Here is a 25184-nt window from a genome sequence, read left to right as displayed (position 1 = left end):
TAACAGTGGGTGCACTGGCATTTCTGGTGAGCCAAGACAGCATGGTGTCAAGGTTGCCCTGGAAACTGAATTGCCAGTCTGGGTTAGTGTTGAGATGCCTAAAGCAGACACAGCGCTATGTTAGCACTGTGAATGTTCTTGTAATGCTCAGGAGTATCATTGGACCTATAGCACTGGATGGTCAATGACACAGACACCACAGTAGTGAACAATTTATCTTCTTTCTGGTTCTTCAGACTTCATTTATGAATATTTATTCTCTTCTGAGTAAAGTGAAGGAATTAAATAGGTGATGACTTTTCCATTTTATTTTGTAGTGCCTAAGGAAGCCAGAATGCATCAGATTTTGTGTTCGTTCAATAAACTATATTCTGAGGCTAAAAGCCAAGTTTAAAAATGCCCCACCATGCATTCTGGAACCATATCTCCCTCTTTTTCTGGACTTCACCACCACAATGCACACACAGTAGAGATGCATCCAAGTAAGATATTTAGTAGGAAAAAACAATGCTTAAGCAGAATTTTGATGATACTCTCTTTTTATTTCACAACATGGGAATGACTCAAATTTGGAGTCTCAGAGACCAAAATATATTTAAACCAAATGTTTAGAAGATGAGCCAGGCCACCATTTTGGCAGCAAGCTTCATATGGCCCAGTAGATGTTGGAGAAAATGCCTGCAGCATGACTAGAGCTATAGCACACCCACAAATAGGTTCATACTTGGTTGTCTAATTTGCATGCATGAGTATAGTGCATTCTCCAGGCCACTAGTACACTTATGCCCTTTTCAAAGTCAGTGCAGAATCTGTATTTGTGCAGGTCTTTAAAAGTCTGCTCCCTTACAAAGTTTTACCATAATTTATCTGAGGGAACCTTCAGATGACAAATCCTTATGCCACCTTTATCGTCCAAAAGTCATTTCTGAATAGTAATTACAGCTATCAGGAGTCCCAGCATCGTTTAAGAGAATCTATTTAATTATTTGAATGTCAGCTGGCTGTGATTGAACTTGAATAAACATACCGACATGCTTGATGCCTGGAATTTCAAATTGAGAATCGTTAGCAGCAATGGCAACTTTAGAGCAAATGACAAGATAAATAAAGATTAGCTGATGTCCCAGGAAGAACTGGGCATTCCTGTTTTCCAAAGGGAATGCTTCTCTAATCTGCACCAGACAGTAACAGTCTAACCCACTCTTGCCTGGGGGCCCACTTTTCCCACTAATGCTGAATTTTTGGAAACCCAAACAACATTCAGCACCAAAGGGGAAGATGCCTGAATCTGAAAAGGAAACAGAAGAAATTGTACCAGGGAAAGGAGACAGGAATGGACAACAGGTTCCCAGAGTATCTCTCTCTGTCAACAAGCATGTGGAGTCTTTATTACTGAAAAATGCAGAATCCCATGGGAATTGCTGCATCTTTTTTTGCCTTAACTTCTTTCTTGCCAGCCTGTCCATGACTGATTGAATTGTCTCACTGATGGAGGGAGGTTGTCCCATCCCAAAGCCACTCAGCAGCAGGTCTCAGGAGCCACATTCCTCGCAGTGACAGGAGAGGATGTACCGGTAGGTGGCCGTGAGTCGCATGCCCCCTGAGCAGCGCAGCCTCAATGCTTTCAGCTTGGAGGTCTGGGGACGGCAGCAGTGACAGGAAGAGCGGAAGGGCTGCTTGAGGACAGTGCTGAAGGACACCAAGGGCTCAGAGCGTGATGCCTGGCTGCAGTGTCCTTCACACCTGGCCAGAAGCACCATCTGGGGAGAGAAGAAAGGTAGTTACTATGTGGAGATGCCAAGCCCCAGCAAGGTTGCACAGCCTCCTTTACAAGGACCTGATACTCTTTGCCAGTTCCTGCTGGATTAGATCAGTGGCTCTCAACTCTGGTTGCATGTTGGAATCATGAGGTAAAACTTGTTTTTAAAATGCCCACACCCAGGCCTTGTCTCAGACCAATTGAGTTAAAATCCTTCAAGACAGAGCCAGACTTTTGTGGTTTTCAAAGCTCCTTGAGTGATTTTTAAGTGCACTCAGAGTTTAGAACAACCAAATAAGGCCTACCACCACAATGTGCGAATAAAAATCAAAGAACAAAAGAAATCTCAGACAGGTGGCAGTCTACCATTGGCCTGATGTCAACTTTATGAGTCTTAAAATGCAGAAAGTCATTCCAAATTAAAGTCAGGGGGTAAAGAATAACTACAGAAAAAAAATTGTTATATGAAGGAAATTTCTAAACGAAAGGAATATCGGTTTCTGAGGAAGAAAACAAAAGGATAATCTGAGTGATACTATTGTAAATTGCCCAAGGGCCCAGCAGCAGATGAGCGGATAAAAAAAGCTACAGTACATTTATACAACGGAATACTATGCATCTGTATAAAAGAAGGGTTTTTTACCCTTTGAGACAGCATGGATGGACCTGGATATTATTATGTTAAGTGAAATTAACCAGTCAGAAAAAGTCAAGTATCACATGATCTCACTCATATGTGGAATCAAATGAACAAAATAAACTGATGAACAAAATAGATCTGGTCCTAGCCAGTTTGGCTCAGTGGATAGAACATCAGCCTGCAGACTGAAGGATCCCAGGTTCTATTCCAGTCAAGGGCACATGCCCAGTTTGCGGGCTTGATCCCCAGTAGGGGGTGTGCAGGAGGTAGCCGATCCATGATTCCCTCTCATCATTGATGTTTCTCTCTCTCTCCTTCTCCCTTTCTGTCTAAAAACAATAAAAATATATTTTTTAAATTAATAATAATTAACAAAATAGATCCAGAGACATAGAAGCATGGAACAGACTATGGAATATCAGAGGGAAGACAGAGGTGGGTGGGTAAGTGGGAAGAGATAAACCAAAGAACTTGTATGCACATATGCATAACCCATGGACAAAGATAACAGGGTGGTGAAAGGCCTAGGAAGTGCAGGTGCTGGGTGGCGGGGGTCAATGAGAAAAAACAACAAAGGGGATATTTGTAATAGTATCAACAATAAAGATAATTTTTTTAAAAAAAAGACTTGTTATAAAGGTAGTTTTGTAGGTTTAAATATTATCTTTAGAAATGAAATATATAAGAAGAATAAAAAAACTCCACCAGCTATTATCTTTGATATTATCCTACAGGACAGAATTAAACACCCAAGGATTGAAAAAAGGAAATGACCTGCCTATCTTTCCAACAGGAAGAGAAGCTGATAATTATAGATCATTACCTGAGAAGATGTTGGGCAGTAGCCAACAATCTCTTAGCAACCAAGAGAATATGAGATACTAGGAAACAACCAGCAGGACTTGGTGAAGATAAACTGAAAGAGAGCAAGATCTTCCCCAGTCCCTTCTTCGCACACCCTCCAGTACATGGGAAGAGCTCCTTGACATCTCATTTTGAAGAAGTTGTGTTCAATTTACTCATCTCTAATGCAGATAATCTATTAGGCAAATTAAGCAGTTATTCATAGAATAACCTCCTAAAATGGAGTCTGGATGGATACAGTGAACCTATGCCAACAGACTTAATTCAGAAGCAAAACATGGTGGGGCATCATCCCCAAATGACACACATACAGGTGAATCAAATGTAGACCTTGAATGACCAGGCAATTAGCCGTGGTCTGTAAAATGACAAAGTCAGCAATATGGGGCCATTTGTAGAAAAACTAAACTGGTAGTAATTTCACTAAAAGTTTTCAGGTTCTCAAGCTCTACCTTCAGCTCATTCTGAAGGACAAGATCTCCAACACTGAAGATTCTGGAGCCACCGCCAATGGGTCCCTCTTTCTGGGCAAGGAGGATACACAAATATACAGGCTGTTCCCAGCCTTCAGAATAAAATCTAAAATCCTAAACAGGCACTAAGGCCCTCTGACATGGATTTCACATATCTTTCCAGTCTTTCTTACAACAGTTTTTATTCACATCACCCACTACCTATTCTGTTCAAGCTTAATTACTTACGAGTTCATGGAACTATACAGGATTTCCCTGCCTCTTATTTTTGCTCATGTCTTTACTCTTTTAGGAATACCCTTTTCTCCTAGCTCTGCTTAATGAAATCTTAACTACCTCCGTTGCCAAATCAAAATGATCTTTCCTTGAAGAAAACACTATGAAACAATTATTGGGCCCTTAATATTCTCAACACACACACACACACACACACACACACACACACACACGCGCGCAAATCTACTCTCTGAGAGATTGCCAGTATATAGATATTATCTGAAAGCTGGAAACTATATTAAAATCTAGGTGTGTTTTGTGTATGTTGGATAAGTGAAGTGGGGAGTGTGTAAGATAAGATCCATAATGTGTTTCGGTAAGGAACGAAAAGGGTAAATATCTGCTCTCCGGGTTCACTCTTGATATGCCACATTTTACGGTAGTCTCTGCCATGCCTCACCTGTGTTACAGATTTAATGAACGTCTTCCAGACCAGAGCTTCTTAAACTATAAAATGCATGTAAATCAGATCTTGTTAAAATGTATAATGTGATTGAGTAGTTCTGACTAGATATTCCGCATTTCTTATGAGTTTCGCTGGGCTAACCTCCACACTTTGATTAGCAAGGCTCTGGGCCTATTAAAATTTGAGAGACTCTGCTCCAGATGGATCACCAGATAGTGACCATTTAATTCATAATAACAATAACGCTAAAATGTATTGGGTGCTTACAACATTTAATCTAATTTAGTCATCATAACAATCCCATGCGAAAAATAAATCTATAGTATTGCTACAGATAAGGAAAATGAAGATTTAGAAAGTTTAAGTAACTTGCTCAAACTCATATATCTGATAAAAGGCAGAGCTGGAGTCAAACTCAGGTTTGTCTAAAATGAAACCCCTAGTCTAACTCACTATAATATCCTGCATCCTGACATTAAGATGTTTTCCTGAGGTATGAACCAACTCACCATTCTCTGATTAGACCTGACTACATATCATTTCCATACAAGTCTGACGTTTGTTTTATGGGCCTCTTGGGACACATCATCATCCAAGCGTACACAGAGCTGCATCTTGCAAGATCCATGGCAGTCCTAAATAATACCTTCTTCACTGTCAAGATCTTCACTCAGCTCTATCCCCTGGCGATTTGGGGACTCCCAGAAATTCTCGAGATAGTACCTCACACTCTCTAACTCCTAACCCATTCATCCCTCAGTTCAGTAAACATTTGACACTTTCAAACATCAGGTCACCTGCTAAAACACAGTGGCCCCTGATTTGTGGTTGACATATTCCTCATGCTTGGATGACTTCTCACAGCCCAGGTGAGTGACAGTTACATGTTATATCCTTTGGGTCCAGTTTAATTTTTATTATCTTATGTGTCCCAAACAAGTGGCCTGATGCTAAGAAGCTAGTCAACTCCTCCAGTAGCTCCTCTGTATTCCCCAACTTTGTTGTCACTTGGCTTCAGCTGGATATGAAAGTCAGTTTCTTCCAATATGAAGGTTCAGAGTGTTTGCTCAAGAACAGGCTCCTTCATGCTCTATCTGATTTCCATGTGCTGAGGCTAAGAGTAATAGAAAGGTCCATGGGTAATAAAAGAGGATAGTAAAGATGGTGATTTATAACATGTATTTAATATTTACCAGATCCCAGCCACTGTGCCAAGCCCTTCATATGCAACTTAGTTCTTAATAATCATTTCAGAAGGTAAACTCTCCCTGTTTTACAAATTAAGGAGTCAAAAGGCAGAAGATATGACTGAAGTCATATAGCTATGCAATGGAGAGTCAGGATTAGGAACCAACACAGCCTAATTCCTGAGCCTTTTCTCCTAAATGCAGTGCTATGCTGTTAGGCCATGACAGTCAGCCTGTCAAGCCCTCAGTTTTCATAAGATGTTTAGGCTGATCATGGGCAAGTTCAAGCGACATTGTGATGGTTGTGGCCTGCAGTGATTCCTGGGTCCAGACCAAAGAATGCACTGGATACATCAGGTCTCTGCTCCCTCTGGTGACCCTATCATGGTTCTTAGACAGTTATATCTTTTCTGCAATACACAACTATCTTCTGATGAGAGAAATCCCAAACACAGATGGCTTTCGTCACCCTTTGTTGAAAGATCATTACCATCCCTAAAGTCTTTTCTTTTCTGTCATGTGGAAACCCTGGGAATCCTGGCTCAGGCCATGACTGACTCGAAGTCTCCATCAGTATAAGAATACAGATGCACCTGTCCCATCCAAGAATAGAGTTTTGGTTATTTTACCCCAATTGAGTGAGAAACATATTTTTTCCTTTTTCTCAGCAGTGAACACTGTATACCTTATATTCCATGACACCCTATGAAGCACCCCGTTTTCCTTAGGAACCAGATTTATCCACGTTTCTCCTAAACCTTCCCTTACTAACACCTTTAACAAATGACTGTTCACTTCATTTCCAGGGACCCAGATAAACCTTGAGACCTTTAAAATGTCCATGCCAGGCTCAGGGCATCAGCAAAATTTCAACCAAGGGAAAGAAACAGTATTTATTGGGGATGTGGTTGTGGTGATGAGAGCTTTGACAGCATGGGTGTGAACTTTGCAAACTCCAACTGAAATCTGGTCCCTTCACTATGTAAAAACTCAATTGGACATGATTAGGCCTTTGCGCACAGAACACTTCCCTTCTCTCTCTCCTCCATTTACTTGTAAACACGGGAGCTAAAATTTTGTATTTTTTTTTCTAATGTTGTGTCTCTAGAACCTACCACAATGCCTTCACATAGTAGGAATTCTGTATACATTTGTTTTGTTTTTTTGTTTTTTAATAAGTCTTACCTCCTCGATAGTTAATTGAGTTATAAACTCAATATTCCCGACTTCCTGCCAACCCTAAGGCTCAGTCCTTGGCATGCCAGGTCCTTTGTACTCTGGAAATTTTCCCAGGATTTGTCTCCTGAATCCTCCTCCTCCTTCTCTTTTGTTGCAGCTCCTGTGGCCATTCAGAGTTCAGACTTCCTTATGTCATGGTTCCACACCCCTGTTCCAGGGCCACCATCTCTCACTACTCATCCAACTCAGACTTCACAGAACTATCCCACCAGCTTGCTTTCCCGATCTCAGTTCCTGAATACCTCTCCCTGGACTGAATCCAAAAGTGACCCCCTCCAGTCCCTCTTTCCTCTTCTCACCTGGGAAGAGAGGTCAGACAGCAGAATCTGTTTCTTTTTTACTTTTATCCCTCCGTTTAGCACCTACCACAGTGGCTTACATTTACTTTGCTCTTCTGTATGCTCTCCCATCACTGCCAAATTTCTCTGTTCAACATGAACTACAGTGAGGTTTATTTTCTTAATCCTTTAAGGCTATAGCAGATCCCAACAGTTATTGAGGTCACAGTAGTGACAGAAATAGAAAAGTGAGCCTAAACACCTGTCAAGTTTATAACTTTGTCATCACCATCATAATATCATTTATTAATACCTATCATATGCCAGACTCTGTGCTGGATGCTTTATAAATATTATCACCAATACTCATGCCCACACATTTAGATAGACAGCAATAGCTCCATTCAACAAACAGAGGTACCAAATAATTACTTCTTTCCCCAGTTGGCAACCTGTGGACCTTGAATTTGAAGCCAGGTCTCTCTCACTTAAAAGTGTGCAATGTCTAAGTTCCTTTAAAGATGCCCCAGACGACTCATTTCCACTAACTACTGACCTTCTGCCTGCTTATTCTATAGCCTTCACTCAGAATTTCAGGCAAGATTGTAAATGAAGCTGCCACTCTAAGAATTTTTTTTACCTAATCCTAGGAGGTGTCACCACTAAATGCCACCAGGCACATCACGATCTGTGGCCACTCTGACCTCCTTAGTGGACCAGTGTAGCCAGTCTTTCCTGCCTGAATCCATTTCATCTCTTTCCTAAATTGCTAGGAGGGGGGGCAACAGACCTCTGAGGCTGACCAGCTACAAGTTTAGAGCTAGGGGAACAGGCAGTTTCATGGAATGCTCCCTGAAAAGCTTTCACTACTAGTTCTAGTTCTAGAAAGATTACTGAGTCTAAGTCATCATTTCCAGCAGATCTGGAAAATTAAGCCTTGTTTCCTAAATACTAGCTTCTGCATTCTGTTTGTTTTCCTCCAACATGAAGCCAGGTTGTTAGATGAATGCTCCGAAGTAGACATTGCTATGGGCAATGTATGTAATATTTCTTTCAAATTTCAGTTTTCCTTGCCAGTAAAATGGGAGCGATAATGCTTTCCAACATAGGTTTGTCAGCAATGGTTATATTGTATAGTATACGTGGTTGGCATAAATTAGCTGTTCAAGCAGGTACCCTCCCTTCGATAAGCCTAAGTAACAGGCTCCCCTTCATCTGTCTTCCTAAGGGCAAATATTGGATAAATGTAAGTCAGGAAGGATTAACAATCGAGAAGCAAATAGCAGGCATATATTTAGTAAATAACAGCGTTTGAACATCATGTTGAGAGAAAATTTTGCAGAGAGGAAAAATCTACCCTAGTCTCCTCTCTGTAAAAACGCCCGTTGGCTATTTTCTAAAGAGAGGTTAAATACTTTATCCCAAGTCTAGAAAGACAAAGTTTTGTTAAATGAGACCCACTAGAGAGAAGACCAACCCGGGTCTGTGAAAGCTAAGAAAAATAGAATAATTTGGAATGAAAACCAGTTTTTGTTCATGGATACATAAAGAAAATCTAATCCAGGAGAGGTCTGGGTAGTTGAGATTCTACCAGGCATATTTTATGGCCAAAGAAGAAAGGTTTTTAATTACAAGCACCATTTACATAAAACTATTGCTATATTTGAGATAGTTTGGTATATTTGAGAACAGATTGTTTCCATGAAATTATAAACATTTCTGTTATTATTATGGTAAATGCCATTTACCATAGCATTCTGAAAGAAACAAAGGTGAACAAAGGTAGACTAAGGTCTGTTTCTAGAATTTATGCTCAAACACTGTGATTTTGTTGTGTTGGAGTTAATGACATCTCTTCTTTGACCTTAGGGCACCCCTCCATCCTTTCACAAAATATTTCCAGATTATTCTTTTGTTTTTGAAGATGCTCCTGTTTCTCTGTTCCTTCTTATTATCACATTGACACTTTCATTTAAATAATTTTAATACTTTTTTTAAAAAAAGAATTATGATTATGAAGGACAACTCAACAGAGGGAGAAATCACCCATGGAATAAGAAACACGTAATCCTAGCTAGTGCTGTGTGGGAGTGGGGGAAAAGAAGCTAATAATTGTTTCAGTCCATTTCCGAGCACAGTTGTAAAAACATATCCTGTCTTTATTTTTCAATTTGTTTTAGTTTTATTTCCTAAGAAGGGACTGTGGTCTTGCAAAATTTTAAGTTTATTCATTTTTTTTTTAGCTCTACAAGTACAAATAAGAGACAGAAAGTTTTTGTTAGGTACAAGCAGGACTTTGGGACAAATACCCTTTGTGCTGTTTGGTAACACAACTTTTTTATTTGTTGCAATCTTTCTCCTTATGTCTAATTTTTCCCACAGTCGTAGATCTTACTAATATAATGGTTAAAATGATTTAACTCAAGTTTTTATCCTCCCAAATGTAAATAAGCCTTCATCATTGAGCTATAATCAGACAAGTTATGGAAATTTTAAAGGCAGACAGAAGTTGTAATGTTTTTAGATAGAGGGTAGAAAGACTTACTTATATAGACTTAATTCTAATGGTTGATATTACAAAAACTTCTTAATTATACTGGTAATTTAAAAAATATTTGCCGTATGAGAATGTTTAAGTGGTTTTAGTTCCAGGATTAAAAGTGAAAATCTCTGAGGTTGGCCTAAATAAATTCCTATTTACCAAATGTGGGCAAATTTCATTCATGTGACTGTTTGGGATGGTGGCAGCCATGAGAATTCTCATTCTAAGTCTGCTCTTCTCTACTATGAGCCTCCCTTCTGGGTGGTCCATGTGGCTGGTCACTCTTGGTGACCTTTGAAGCATGGTGTTCCTTCCCACAATTTGTCTCAGTACTCAGACATCAGTTGCAGAGGTTGCCTGTGCAAAAATCATACAATCTACTCCAACAAGAGTGATTTGGATAATCAATATAAAAATGACAATTGATCAAATTAAAGCTTAAAAGACTGGCCAACTGGCCAGTAGGCATGACACGAACTGACCACCAGGGGGCAGATACTCAATGCAGAAGCTGCCAAGGGACAGCAACTTTGCAGATTGCCCTCTTGCACTCTGAGACCCCTCGGGGGATGTTAGACTGACAGTTTTGGCCTGATCCCCACAGGCCAGGCTGAGGGACCCCACCAGTGCACAAATCCATGCACTGGGCCTCTAGCTTTTACATAAACATAGAAGATGAAGAAAGGCTTGGACCATAAGGCCAATGACCAACTATTTCATCAGGAAACTCTATGAAGAGCCCCTCAAGGAGTACATTTCACAGATCAACCCTATTTCTTACATTGCCTCACTCCTTCCTTCTTTATTCCCGGTGGAGGTACAAAGTGTTAAAATAACTTGTAGACTCCATTTTTCTCTCTTGAAAAAGGACACTACTGCTTATAAATTTCACAACCAAGGATGAAACGCACCCCTCCTATCTTTTGTTTAGCATCAATTTTATTGTGAGAACCTTCCAGCTTTTCCTATTGACTTTGAGCAGCCCGAAAAGAGAGAAGCTGACTGCGAGTACACATGCTTAATTAGGCAGCTTTACTGACAAAAGTGCAAAGCGTGGTGAGAAACCGTAAGTGCATGATTCTCCCAAAAGCTCCATGAGACAGCTCTGGTTTGAGCTATCCTCATATTTCTCCATCCCCTGACAAAGGAATCTGGTTTCTCTCCTGTTTCTAGAAGTAATGCTACCCTCACAGAGGTCTTGGTCTTACCTTTGAGCTACACTTGTACAGTGGGTGACTGATAGAATCGACATAGTGGTGCCTCATGCAACGCCGAGGGTCTGAGTCCATCATGAAGGAGCTGTCCGTTTTGCTGTCTGTATCTCCCATTAGTGCCAGCAGGGAGAGCATAGAAAAGGATGCAGCTAGTACATGATTTCTCATTGTTGTAAGGAAAAACTTCTCAAGAGGAACAGCAGAGGGAGGCAGAGGACTAAAAATCAGAAATGCCTTCACCTCCTAGGATCCAGTTCCTTCCAAGGAACGGGCAGGATCTGGCTGAAGCTTTCTGGTTGTCATTGTCCTTTGTATGCCAGAGTTTTGTCTTACTCTTTGCACTTGCAATCCATCATCACTCTATCTGCTGCACAGCTGGAATGAAAACAGAAATTATTTTCCCCAGAAACATTTACTGAGAAAAACTAACGGAACCCAGGAGATATCGAGTAGAATTTTTCCATGTCATTTCAAGTGAAGAATACTGGTTTCTAGAGCTTCATTAGCATAAACTGTCATCTTTTCCACACCCCCTCCATAGCTTATGCTCCATATTTATAACCATTTGGAAGTGGAAACAATGGCTTAATGGGAGTATGTGTTGACTTTAATTGCTGGAGTCCATGTTCCTACAAGCAAGAATAGTTTCAACCCATGGTAAAAATTAAACATGTGGTTGTGGCCACAGCATAACTGAATCGGGTGGTCTCATACTTATTCCTGGTTGGTGGAATCTATTCAGTTTCTAAGTAAGCTTTTTGTCAACGTCAGCTTACAGGGATATAAAGGAGAAAGGTCAATACTAATGAACACAAGCCATCTCCCATGTGAAGGAAATACATTTTCCACTTCTAAGTCCATACCCATCCACCCACCTAATTTTCCAGTTCTAGGCTCATCCTGTTTTTCTTTTAAGCCCCATGGCACCCAGTATCAATGAAAAACTGCATCTGATATACACATTATGCCAACGTGTGGTCATAACAATATGGGTATTTGCCAATACAGTCACACATTTTTGCAGTCTCTGTAGCCTGAGCACATGGCATAATTTGAAAAAATAAGTGGTCATTGGAGTGGAAAACTACCATTAAAATGGGATCATACTATACCAGTTTTCCTGAAATTTGCTTTGTTCTTTTAAATATACCTCTTGGACTAAGGACTGGGGTCCAGAGATCCCCCCAAATCACTTCAATAACCCATAGCCAACATTGATACTTTTTATCACAACAGACTATATACAGTATAAAAATGTTTTCAAACATTTAGGAAAGTTGGGGGCAATCTAACATTACATCCAAAATAAAAAGAACATGTGAGCTGCCTTGTGAATGTGGGGCAGGGGATCCCAAGCAGGAAAGTATGTGTTAATAGGCCTATTTTAGAGCACCACATCCTTGGCAATGACAAAACCTCAGCGTGTGTTTCACAGGGGTTATTTAAACTGAAGAAAGAGCAGGATTCAGTAACAAGGGGACCTACCTGGACCCTAGCACTGTCATTCATTATCTGGGGGACCTTGCACAGCTCATTTACATAGTACCAGCCCCAGTTTCCTCACCTGTAGAGTAGAGGAGTTGAAAAACATGGCAAATAAAGTTCCCTCTTGCTTTAAAATGTCACTACCTGATACTTATAGAGTCAGTTAACACCGTCTTCATATGCAGAAGAAACCCTAAAGTTGAGGATACCATCTTTTCATACAACTTTGTGCCATTTTCTTTTATGTGCATGCTAATGGAAACATCTCATTAAGTTTTATTAAGACTGAGCCCTAATCTCCACATCAGCAAAAGATAAGAAGAGCATTTTTTGTTTTCATTTCAAAAGTCTAGGTTTTCCTGTGCACATTACACTGAAATTCACCAAGACTTCAGTTCAAAGAGCCAGTGCTTTGGGGGGGTTCGATGTTCAGAAACTGCATTAATACTGACCATTTCCTGAGTTTAAATATGACTATGTTATCCCAAGTGGGTTATCTATCTCTTTGAAGCCTTAATTAGTCTTAGAAAGAGAATTTATTAGATTTCTCCTTTCACCACTCCAGCATACAGATATTTTCCCCAGCAGCCAATGGCAAAGGGATAACGGGAAAAGCAGACAGTCTAGTCTTGCCTCTCCCTTCCCACTGCCAGCTCCTTCTCTTCAGAGCAGTAACCAGCAGATATGGTCAAATGAGCAAAACAAATGAAAGAAAAACATGTATAGCATGATAGTAAAAAACAAGCAACAACATCAACAACAAAACTCCATAGATAGTTGTATTTGTTGGCATTTGCATTTTCTCCACAGAAAAGGACATTTAAAAATACAAATAGTCCTTAAACATAGAAGATGGGTATGCTCACTGAAATGACAATTAAAAGTGCTTTGAGATACTTTGTTCAACAAATCAGCTTTAGAAAGATTCCAAAGTCTGATCATGCACCCTGTTAGCAAGGCTATGGGAAAGAGACCCATTCTAGAGACAGTGAAATATAAATTGGTACAAATTCTGTAGAGGCCAATTTGGTGATATCTATTAAAATTACAAATGTAAATAACTTAGATCCAGAAATTTCACTTCTGAGAATTATCCTACATGTGAGATCATGCAATCATGTAGTTATTCACTATAGCATTGGTTGCCATAGCATAAAATAGAGCACAAAATATCCATCAGTAGGGAACTGGTTAAATACATTATACAACACTCATACAATGGAATACTATGCAACTATATAAAAATAATGCAGAAACTCTACAGATTTGTATTGTTAAAACAGGGAGGGACAAGAATATATATTTGTGTCTATTTGTATTTGCATTGAGAAGCTCTGGAAGGGTACCTAAGAAACTATATAATTAGTTACCTATGGAGGTTGGAAGATAGGCATGGGAGAAAATCTTCACTGTGTACCCTTTTTTTAATCTGTAGATATTTGAACTTATGAATATATACCTACCCAAAATTTATATTTATTAACTTTTGGTCGAGAATACATTCTATTTTAAAATCTAGGCTTAAAATAATAATTAAGTTAGTGGATGCTTAAATCAGTCAGTATTATTTAATAGTATATTTTTACTTCTTATAAATATAGGAAGACCTGCTAGTCTTTTCTTAGTTCTTGTGCACTACTGCCACCTAGTAGCAACATCCTGAATTGCAAGTACAGTTCATTTTTTACCCCCCTGAAAGTATAAAAGAAATGACAGAGGAAATGTTGCTTCACTACTAATAATAGGTTTTTCATTTCAGCACATTCACAACGCATGCTGCTTTTTGTTCAGTTTTTATATTGACTTCTGAAATAAGAATCCAAGCAGTGATATAAATATGCCACAGAATTCATAGAACCTCAAGACAGAGTTAAATAATATTGGGATTTTTGCTTTAAGTGTTCAAATTGAATGATTCAACGTGTTGTGCTAGATGGAATAAACATAATTCTCAAGAAAATAGGTATGTTAAGTCAAGTTGTCCAAACATTGTGTTGGTTGGGGTGTACATAGGTGAGAATGTGCAGAGTGTTGAGGAAAATGGAAAATGAAGGGAATTTACATCACTCAATATTTAGACTTTATGGAAGTCTAGGGATATCTATGTCCGTCTTGTAGGAGCTTCTGTCATTTTTCTCAAAATTAAATTAATTCCAATTTGCTTCCATTTTAAAAAAAAGCCACATAGCATAAAATCAAATGCTGCTTATCAAGACTTAGAACCTCTGCCCAGCCAAAGAGGGATTGAATAAGAGAATGACTCTCTTGCTGACCTCAGTAGCCCCAGGGCTGCTCTGTGCTCTGGGTATAGTCTCTGAAACATGGGCTTGGCCAGTGTACAGAGCCCACATACTAATAGCTTCAATGTGGACCTGTTGCCGACAGGAGAGGCACGTAGGATGGCGTGCCCGACTTTGGAGCTACCCTTCAAATGATACCAGTGGAAAAGAACAACTGGTGCCCAGATTTTCCCACCTGTCATCCTCAGCGAAATAATATAGCAGAGCTTACAGTGGGTCCAGCCTCCTGGGTGAGAGATGGTGTTATGTCTACAAATCAGCTCCCTCTTGGGCTGACCTTCTGCCTGGCAGAGGGTAAAGTGTTGGTTTCTTGCAAAGTTATTCCAGCAACAGGCTAAGACAAGTGGCCTTAATCTTGCCATGCTTGCCATGTAAATGGGTAGTGCTCTAGCATTCAGACCCTCCCCCATCTGCCCAGGCTTTTTTTCAGTACTAATATATGCAGATATTGCCTCCTGTGGTTTCTTTCAATAAGTATTTATTCAACACATTCATTGAGCACCTGCTTGTATTCTAGGAGAGAAAAGTTAAGGGTCAGGGTTAAAAATAAATCCTATCCTAATTCCCTCTTTCAGCTCATTGCATCCACCAGCAAAGAGTCTTGGCCTGTTGTTGTTTTCCTGGTTTATTCTGTGGACACATTGATAAACTCCCTTAACATCTAATTTGTGTCCAACATGCACTGCATCATTTCTAAGAATATCAAATTAAGCAGATAAAATATAATAACACCGGAATGGCGTCAGTGTAACAGAATTATTTGATATTTACTATAATTTAAAATAATCATATCGGCCATGAGTAAAGTAAAGATGACAGGACATAGAGCCTCTCTCAAAGGAATTGCCAAACAAACAAACAAACAAAAAAACAAAACAAAACAAACAAAAAAACCCAAGCTTTAAGTGTGAAAGAAAGGTTGCCACTAGATAACTCTTCATACTAGGATTAGAAAAGCAAGAAACTCAAGGTCTAATCAGGGATTGTGAAATGCTAAGTAGCCCCTTCTCAGGAACTCAAAGAATTCCAATTGGATCTAGTCAACTAGATGCCTTGGAGAATAAGTCAGATGTCTCTTCCCACTTAATTTATAAACTGTAAACAACATGTTGGACTCAATAAAGCATCTCATGCGCTCAATGAATGAGTTTTGACATTATTTTTATCAGACAGCACATAAGTAGCAGCCAAGAAGCCAAGCCTGGGCTGAGCCAAAGGCAGTAGTACTGACAATGAATGTTGCCAGGCCTCCAGACTGCCAGCGCCAGGTAGCTCAAAGGATGGGGAGCCACAAGGTCAGTGTGTGTATGGGGGTGAGGGGAAGCTGCTCCTGTCTCTGTTGTCTTATGGTGTCTACACTACAATCAGAAGTGAAGGAGCATGTGAGGCAGTATCTGCCCCGGTTGTGCCAACTTAGGAAAAAAGGATGATTAAACAGAAGTCCTCCAGTCTGGTTTAGGACCCTCTGTTCTCCCAACCTGCATTACTAGCCAAACATGGCTAAGCTTAACAGTGATGGTGCTACAGGGAGAAAAAAGATGGGAGAAACAAAAGTAAAGGAGAAATATAGCTCAGAAAAAAGTAATAAATTATAATCTTGGGGTAAATAGGGGTGCAAAAAAGGCCTGGGACTAGAAGTAATTTCTGGTGATGATCCTTGGATTGAATAAATTTACTGTCTGGGAAGAAACTGGTGTGGGAGGATTCAACCTCGAGATGCCTGAAACTTAAAATTTTTATTTTTAAGAAGTCCAGAGGAACATTTCATTATTATCTAAACTCTCACTTGTCTACAGCTTTCATCTTTCTCTCCCCAAACTGATTTCTAGACTACATTGTTAGTATCCCATCTCCAAGTGTTTTACACTCATTTGTCAGAAATATTAGATAACTATTTCTCTATATTCTGAAACATAAAGAGCACTCTATTGTTAACACAATCTGGTAGAAAGAAGGCTGATCTGAGGAGCCATAAGCTTTGAGTCCTATCTTTCCATCACTGACTTTGCAATCTTCAACAAATCACTTGACTTCTCTGGAACTTGGATTCCTTGTCTACAAAATGAATGGAATGGTCTAGATGTTTCTATAGTTCTATACATTTCTAATATTCTTTAACTATATCTAAGCCTCTCAGAGTATAGAACCTGCTTTGTGGCTATACAGTCTCCAAATCAATGCTACAGAAAGAGTTCCTACCTTACCCAAGAAGTTAATGATTGTAAAATAGTTCAAACAAGTTCTCATGCAGTGCCTGAGGCAACATTGAAGGCCAAGCTATAAGAATTTGCCCCTTGGTGAGGTCATATTGGTGGCCTGAAATAAAAATAGCACTTAAAACCAATGTGATTCATAAATTAATATGGGGCTAATAATAGGAAGCAGTTAGTGAAGATATTTTACCAGTTCCCATTTCTCTTAAAGCTGTCTTAAAATGTGTAGTGCTTTTCTCCAGTATCTACCAAATGGGCAGAGAAGAAAGACAAATAGTCAATCATGCTAGAATTAAACTTTTTTCATTTGATGATGATGATATATAATAGGCTGAGTTTAACCCTCCTGTACCTTCCTATGAATGAATCGTATTCCTAGACTGAGCTTGAGATGCAAATTATCATCTGTGATGCTCTGCTTCAGGATAGAAGAGGAAAATTGGTTAGAGTTGTCTTTTCTGCAGAGGTAGAATGAATAAGGCACTAGTGGTCAAGAGCAAGGCACTCTGCTAGGTGTGAAACCTTTGTGTTAGGAGAGGTACATTTGTGAAATCCTGGGCTGGAACTTAGGTCTGTAAGAGTTGCCCATTTAGTATGACACTTGGAGCTTGTGCTGAACTTTTGTGGGCTTCTGTAGTTTCTAAGGAAAGACTCACTCTGAGTTCTTAATAGTCGACATAACTAACAGACTTTTAGAATGCAAACCTTTCATAAATTGGAAATGACCAGGTCTGATTCCACATGTGTCAAAAAGCATGATACAGTTAAAGACTTTTCCTCCAGGAGTTTAAATTATTTTTGTAAATCTGCAAGCCGACTAAAACCTGTGACTGATATGCTGACAAGCTGTCAGAAAACGCTTAAGGGTGGCCTTTCCACAGTGTCACAAATTAACAATAGCCCTAAACATGGAGTCTTCTTCCATCCTTTCACCAGAAAATAATAAAAATAGAGGAGGGAGAAGCCACAGAAGTAAAATAAGAGAAGGAGGAAAGATTATTTTTATTAAAAATGTTTTTATTGATATTTTTTAGAGAGAGGGGAAAGGAGGAAAAAAGAAGAGATAGATAGAAAAATCGATGTGATGTAAGAGCAGCACATCAATCAGCTGCCTCCTGCATGCCCCCTGCACATGTGCCCTGACCAAGAATCAAACCAGCAACCGCTTGGTTCATGGGTCAATGCTCATCCACTGAGCCACAGTGGCGGAGCAGAAAGATTATATTTGATGTTCAAAATCTGCCACTGCACTTTCAATGATGTCAAATACACAATTTCAGATAGAAAAAGATTCCTTTATTTCACTCACTTCCTCCTAGAAAAGGGGTTTCATGTGAGGAATGAGAAACATTCTAACCATTCATCTTTATATAAAGACCATTTGGGAGAAAGAAAAGAGGAGAGTTCTGAGAACCCAAGCCAGGAACTGTCTTGCCAAAACATATGAATAGACTATCTCCCCGCGGAAACGAAAAGGTGGCCAAGTGTTCTGGATACCCTGGCCTGATGTGATCTGACACTGGTTCTGCTACCGGACTGCTGGCTGTGGTATGGCCTTAGGAGAAGAGGTGACCAGTGTTAGCTCAGGGAACAAGCTCCCATTTCCCATGGAGCCAAATGAGTATGTTGGCTTTTCTTCAAAGTCTCCAGCAAAGTGTTTCCAAAGCTTCATTTGAATCTCCTCACCCATAACAACATGGTGGAATAATGAGTAGTGATCTCACTTAACAGCTGTAGAGCCCTTAGTTAGAAATGGGGCATAAACAATAGGACCAATGCAGTCTTTCCATTTCCCATTCAATTTGCTTTTCTTCCCAATGGTTGGATTTGAATACTGAACTCAATCTTATTGCAATCAGGAACAGTTGTAGATGCAAACCTATGTCAAAAGAGTAAGGTTAAAATAATATCACATAAAAATATGTTTCCCTATATTGCTGATAACTCTGAACTTCTTAGGTTGTTGGTTTTCTGTTTATATCTTGCTTTGTTTAAACCACGCACACTAAGGCTTTCTGTTTGATTGGTAATTCTCCTGTAGCAATTCTATTCTGCTGCCTTTAGATTTCAAAGCTCCAAAAATTTTAAATTCTGAAAAGGAGTAATTTCTCATAATTTGGGGGAAAATTACAACATGTATCAAGTCCTAAAACATTGCCTGTGCTTGAAAGAAAAATTAAACTTTGATTAAGGATTTGATTTCTTTGATTCTTCCCATCTATTATATAGGCATTTGTGTGCCTACATTTTACTTAGAGTTGAAGATAGAGGATATCTTTTTCACTTGAAGAGTGGACCTCCTTTTCTAAAGTCAAGTAAAGAAGGCAACTTCAGAGTTCAAACTCTTCCTGGGAGGGAGTACGTGAAATGAAGGGAAGCTTTCCTTTCTCAAATTGTGCTATTTGAAAATCTACAGTGGAAAAGTTTGAACATCAAAAATAATCCTTTCCTCTGTTACTTCTCCCATGACCTGCTTTCTTATTTTTATTCCCTATTGATGAAAGAATGGAAAGAGACTCCATGTTTAAGGCTATTGTTGGTTTGTGACACTGCAAAAAGGTCACCCCTGAGCATTTTCTGACAGCTCATCAACTTTCTTAAATGTATTAACCTGTTGCCCTTTCATTTTTGAGAGATATTGCAATTGGTTGGATTACAGCTTAAAAGAAAAAGTTGGGATTTAGCCAGTCCTCTTGGAAGAGAGAAAATTACATGAAAAATTCTTAGCTTTTGTAGAAAAACAAAAAGGAAAATGTATCTAAATTGTATAGAACTGAGTTTAATGTTCATGTGCAGATTTGGACAAGAGGGTGAAATGTTCCCAGATTGGATGAATTCCTGTTTACAAGCACTGGGTATATATCGTCAACTGAAGTTACCCACTTTTTGAATTTTCTGAGTCAGCACTCTTTCTAACAAGAAAGCAGTTGTTCCAGACTTTGAACCCTATCCAGGGTGTTAGATTCTGACTATTGAAAATGGGTCTAAGGGGTGTGACTCTCAGCAATATATGTTCATCCATCAGACTCTGATGAAGGGGACAGTAAGCATGAATGCTACCAAGCAAACGATTGGCAGGCACACACACACAAAAGCTTTGCAGATGTGAGGGCAGTTGGCACCACAAAATAATGCCATCGGCACAATCTTCCTAAAAAACTCAAATGTGTGGGCATGTGAATTTGCCACATGCAACCTGCACAGACAAACCAGCATTCATTTCAGTACCAGCTTCTCCCACCCCGCTGTACACACATAGGGGGTTCAGAAGGATTCCCCACTCTTTGTTTTCTGTTGGAATAAAACATAGAGGCTCATGTTTGCTGATCTGATGGGTGAGGAGTGGGTACTACCAGCTGGAATGTTGCCACTGGCAGGGCAGACAGGAAAATAAGAATGCTCTTAATGTCCTCCCAAAGAAAACCTTTGATGGACAAAAGAGTGGTTGTATTTTTACCCTCTCTCTTCATGCTGCCAGGCGTCTTTAAATAGATCCTCTAGCCTAGGGACTTGTATGGAATAATTCATATTAAAATCCAAGAAGTGGCAGAGGAGGGGAGTTTGGTTCTCTTTTCTCTTTCTTTCCCCCCACCCCCTTGTCAAGCTAACAGGAAAGGACTCATTTTAATTCAGCTGTGTTAATTTTTTTTCTTTGGGGCCTTTTAATGAACTTTAGCTAATTCAGAAAGACTACCAAAGCCCCTAGGAAAAGAAAAGGAGTAGGAAGCTGCATTGTAGATTGCTATTTAATACCTTTTGGTACCAAGGACATTAGCAGCATCTTTGAGGGATGCTGCACAGAGGGGATTATTTGAGGCTCTTAAATGTGAAAGTCTAAGTAAAAAGTCCAGTTTTTTTCCATTTGCAGCTCACAAACCCATCTGTTGTTCTGTGTTAAGAGAAGGGAAAAACAAAACAAAACAGAAGCCTATCTCCATAATCCCATGCATTTTTAGTTCAGCTCAACCCAGGATCCATTCCTCCTTCTCCCTTTCACCGAATGGGCTTCATAAAGACATTCAGGCCCATGCTAGCTAAATTAAAAGTTCCATCTCTCCTTCTTTTTCATTGGGATGAGGAGCATGTGGGAAGGACAGAGAAAGGGGGGCAGGGCAGGGCAGGGCAGGGCAGGGCAGCGCCCAAGAATCCAGGGCGCTTTGTTTCCAGTCACTTTTCTCTCCCTCTGAAAGAGAGAATAACTACATTTCTCTTAATGTAGGCCGAAGTGCACCCAGGCGTTCCCATAGCACTCCCACCCCCAGCCCTTTGCCAGAGATGTGCGGGTCACTGTGATGGTATGCTTATCCCTGCCAGCCCGGGTCACTCCAGCCCTGCTCTCAGCAGCCTAAAGGGCAGCCGAGCCATGTGGCTGCTTCTCTCTGTGAGTGGGTTCAGGCTCAAGGCTCCAAAAGCCCCCCAATGCTATTCAGCCCTGCAGAGCTGCTGCCAAGAATGACATCCTGGGAATACTATGGAGATGGGGAGACCTCAAGGAACAGAACCCAGGCTGTGAGGAAGGGCAGAGCAAAGGGCAAGCTCACAATGGAAGGAGCTCAGGCAAAGGGAAGAGGGGGCGGGGTGGGAGTGGTGGCGAGCGAAAGAAAGAAAAGCCACATGCCACCCAGGAAGATTCCAGGGCTGGCGGGAGGAGGTGGTGGAGGAAGCACTTAGAGGAAACAAGTACCCAGACATGGCACTGCCAGTCTAGCTGGATTCTTTTCGGAATTAGATTATGTGAAAGAAAGAGAGGAAATATATAGCCTGCCAGCTGTTCAAAGGCTTACAACCTTGCTTTTATTGTCCGGGTAAGTTGGTGAGGTGGGGCATCAGAGGAATTCCAAACATACCATCCCAGAGAAATTTTAATATGTTGCACAGTGTCATACACGAAGAGGAAATGACAGCTGATCAGCCATGGCAGGCCACAGAAACCTGGGTCTTGAAGCTCACCCACCCTCACATTACTCACCTTCCTTTTGCTTTAGCACTTCTCAGTCCTTCCACCTACCTCCCCATCCCTTTGGCTCCCACTGGCCCAGCCAGGGGTTTCTGGACAAAATAGCCCTAACTGATTCATGGGAAGAGGTGAGGATGGGCTGGAAGGCTGCTGGCCAAGAAGCTGAGGGCTGACTAGGGTGAGTCAGGCACTGCAGGGAGTCAGAGATATTTAATCCAATCACAGGGGTGGGGATGGTTATCTACTGATAAGGACCAAATCAAAGACCCTGGTGATGCTGTCTTGAGGGTTTTTTCCCAGTAACCTACCCACATCAGAAAACATGAGAATGGATTATTTAAAAGCAACACTGTGTGGGTTTGGAGCACAACTTCTGGCAATTTCTTCCCAGGGGCCTCTTGAATTTAGGCCAGGCCCAGAGGTCATTGGTTTGGATCCTGGGGGTGGGACAAGTAAATAATGGGAGATAGTGATTACATCTTCCTCTGTCCATGTTCCTTATTCAGTGATTCATCAAGTAGCCCTCACGTCAGCTTCTGAGTAGGTGATGCACAACCATCCAAGATAAACACAGCACGTGGTCCTTTATTTAAACAGTGATCAAGGGAGCAAAGAAGGGGTTAACTGCTTTTTCCCCAGGTTTCTTCTACCTAGGCAGGAGAGATACAGGCCATCACAGCTACGCAAGTGATGTGAACCCAGAACCCAGTGATAAAGGCCTAACAGGCCTTAATCATAATGGTAAGAAAACTCATTGATAAGTGGCAATCATTTCAAGTAAATCTAAATAGTAGCAGATTTTTCAAATGGTTCCTTGTAATAAGAAAGTCATCGCCCAGTTTACCCACTCGCATGGAAGAATGTCTCATCCACCTTTGCATTCGTCAGGACTAGAATAATCCATTAGGAGAATGATGGAATGAATAATTAACCAATAAGAATAACAATATTTGAATTGTGAGTTACTGAAATGGAGGAAAATTGCCAGCCACTATTGGTAGCCATAATTCTGAGAAACTCACCACATTTTTTAAGGACCCAAGAAAATAAACAAGTTGGAAATTGTTAAATATATTGGAAAATATTAATTTTCTCCTTGTGATTGGAATTCAAATTAAAACTGAAAACTACAAAGGCATGTTTCCATCTGTGGGTGTCAATTGCTCAGTACAGAGTCACCAAGAAGGCCTCAATCAGTTTTCCCTTTACCTGAACTAAATGTATTTTCAAGTATATGACTCAAAACATTGCTTTGTGTTCAGACACTCTTATGTAACAATCCTGAATAATAGTTTAAGAAAATATTTGTTAACAGCAGCAGTTTTAAAAATCACCATTAAAGTGTGTAGCAATAGAATCCATACCATGATTAAAGGCTTTCTCAAACAGAGAGCATCTCAAACTTATAAATCAACTCATTGAAAAGTCAGATTTTCTTTTCATAATACCTGATAGGCTAGTTATTAGAGAAAATCAGAAAGCTTTCCAATGTCTCTGCTCCACAATGAAAACTGGTTGGTAGAATCCTAAAGTTACTTTTAGAAGTCAAACTGGTGAAAAGAAAATGGACAGATATTTGCATTTGATCTAAAGACACAATCAAGAAACGATCTGCAGTCTATCTCCCCCTCCCCCCGCTATATTTGGTTGACACCCACAACCATCACTGCCTTTTAGGCATCTCTATGTTTTCAAATGCACCTGGTATTCAATATTATGTGTTGGAGCAATTGGACAATGCCAGAACATTGCAATTAAAATTCACTAATATTCAGAAGGAAAAGAGACATGTTTCATAGCATCCATATTTGTTATTAATGACAGTTGCAAAGAATAGAACCTGGGACTCTCATCTTGCCAAATACTAGCTTCCTTTCCTGCACCTGGATCTCAGTACCGAGGGGCGGCTGCCTCTTTCACACAGGTTTATCTGGGCTCCTTGATTACAATGAGCTTCATTTACAGGGCATTCCGAGTCATTAGCATTCTGCACACAGTCACACTGCCCGTCCCCCAAGAAAGAGTCATGCACAGGCCTACTGCAGCCCAATTGTTCACTTAAATAGAGAACTTGTATTCAGGAGACTGAAAGAACCCTTCAAATATTCCTCAGGTGAGTCATTGCTATAGGTGCCGGTCCCTATGCTGGTGAGAGCATCCTTTCTCGGCCACTGCTCAGACAGTGTAGCATCGGTCCTGCTAAAAATAACCCTCTGCAATAAGGCCAAGTCAAACAGCATGCATTTCCTAGGAATTTTTGCCCAATCAAAAGCATATAGTAAATCCATCCTCCTTTCTCCACTGCGCTCCTCACTGCATCTATGGCAGCAAAGCCTTTGCAGTTTGGGAGAAGAGTGCAACGGATTCCTGCAAACCATGACACAGAAAGCTGGAAATAAATGTTGCCTATTGTTTGAAGTCATTCTAAGCACTCCGGCAGAGTCCTGGCAGGAGATCAGCAGCATACATAAGTAGTAATAAAAGTAAACAGTGCACTTTTAAACTCGAAGGCTTGCCTTCGTTAAGAGTGCCCCATTGTAAGAGGGATGAGGGTAGTGGGAAAGATACTGGGGCATCGGGAATCCATGTCTGCGACTTGCTGCTTCTCAGTCTCCTTTCACAGGGTCAAATACAAAAACCATTGCAAAGTTCCATCCAACTAAGCAGAGAGTTTGAAAATTAAATCTGTTTAAGTCAAAGCAAGAGAGAGTGCCCAGCCTAGCCTTTCTGTGAGGCTCCCCTGTTCTGTCACAGACTTCAAAGACCCGTTCGTTTAAAAAACACAATGCTAGCATGCTACAGAATAATGCAAATTAAATTAATGCAAATTTAAGTGGCATTTCAAGGCTGTCTCTTTGTCGGAGAGGAGGATGAAATGCTCGGCTGGGAAAGAGTCATTTTCTAGGCAAGCTGTCGGCGCTTGTTTTCCTGCTTACCTTGGGGGAAACGCAGGGCTCCCTTCTCCTCAGACTTTTCTGAGAGCTAGAAAGAGGTCCTGTTACTTCCAAATGCTTTTGTTCTTCTGTCCCTCTGTCACATGGCTTGCCTTTTATATTTGCAACACACAAAAGTTAGGACTGTTGTTTAAGCGACACAGGGAGAGGGAGAGCCGGAGAGAGAGAGGGAAAGAGAGAGAGAGAATGTCAAATGGAAAAGTGCCATTGCAGTCATATATCAATCAGGCGTGCGGCCACAGCAGCGCACCAGCAAATGGAAATGCCAGGGAAATGTGAGGCGCTGGTTATCTGGGACTCAGCCTCTGCCCACTGCTCGGCTCTCTTCCACGGAGCATCTTGCGATGGGAACGGCATTGAAGAAGAAGGGCAAGGAAGTTCCCCCCCTTTTAGGGGG

The 25184-nt window shown here is 40.5% G+C and overlaps 1 protein-coding gene across 2 annotated transcripts; it reads right to left on the bottom strand.

Annotated features, from left to right (window-relative positions):
• Window positions 1-518: 518 nt before the first annotated feature.
• On the bottom strand, window positions 519-25184 carry LOC118731807 (norrin cystine knot growth factor NDP). Of its 2 annotated transcripts, XM_045570436.1 has the most exons (4): window positions 24770-25184; window positions 12364-12442; window positions 10873-11253; window positions 519-1760 (listed from the first exon to the last, which is right to left on the bottom strand). In XM_045570436.1, the coding sequence occupies exons 3-4, from the start codon at window positions 11044-11046 to the stop codon at window positions 1533-1535; spliced, it is 402 nt and encodes a 133-aa protein (XP_045426392.1). In that variant the 5' UTR covers window positions 11047-11253; window positions 12364-12442; window positions 24770-25184; the 3' UTR covers window positions 519-1532. The 2 variants fall into 2 exon arrangements, with proteins under 2 accessions (XP_045426392.1, XP_036316563.1); XM_036460670.2 differs by lacking the exon at window positions 12364-12442.

Source organism: Pipistrellus kuhlii, unplaced genomic scaffold (genome assembly GCF_014108245.1).
Source record: "Pipistrellus kuhlii isolate mPipKuh1 unplaced genomic scaffold, mPipKuh1.p scaffold_m20_p_32, whole genome shotgun sequence".
In the NCBI taxonomy this organism is placed as follows: domain Eukaryota; kingdom Metazoa; phylum Chordata; class Mammalia; order Chiroptera; family Vespertilionidae; genus Pipistrellus; species Pipistrellus kuhlii.
Note: the sequence above shows the minus strand (reverse complement) of the source record. Positions and strands in the feature narration are given on the sequence as shown.

Coding starts and splice junctions, on each gene's coding strand:
- LOC118731807 (XM_045570436.1), bottom strand. CDS start 11,046: ATGAGAAATCATGTACTAGCTGCATCCTTTTCTATGCTCTCCCTGCTG. Junction 1,761..10,872: donor TGTACAAGTGTAGCTCAAAG/GTAAGACCAAGA, acceptor TTCTCTCCCCAG/ATGGTGCTTCTGGCCAGGTG.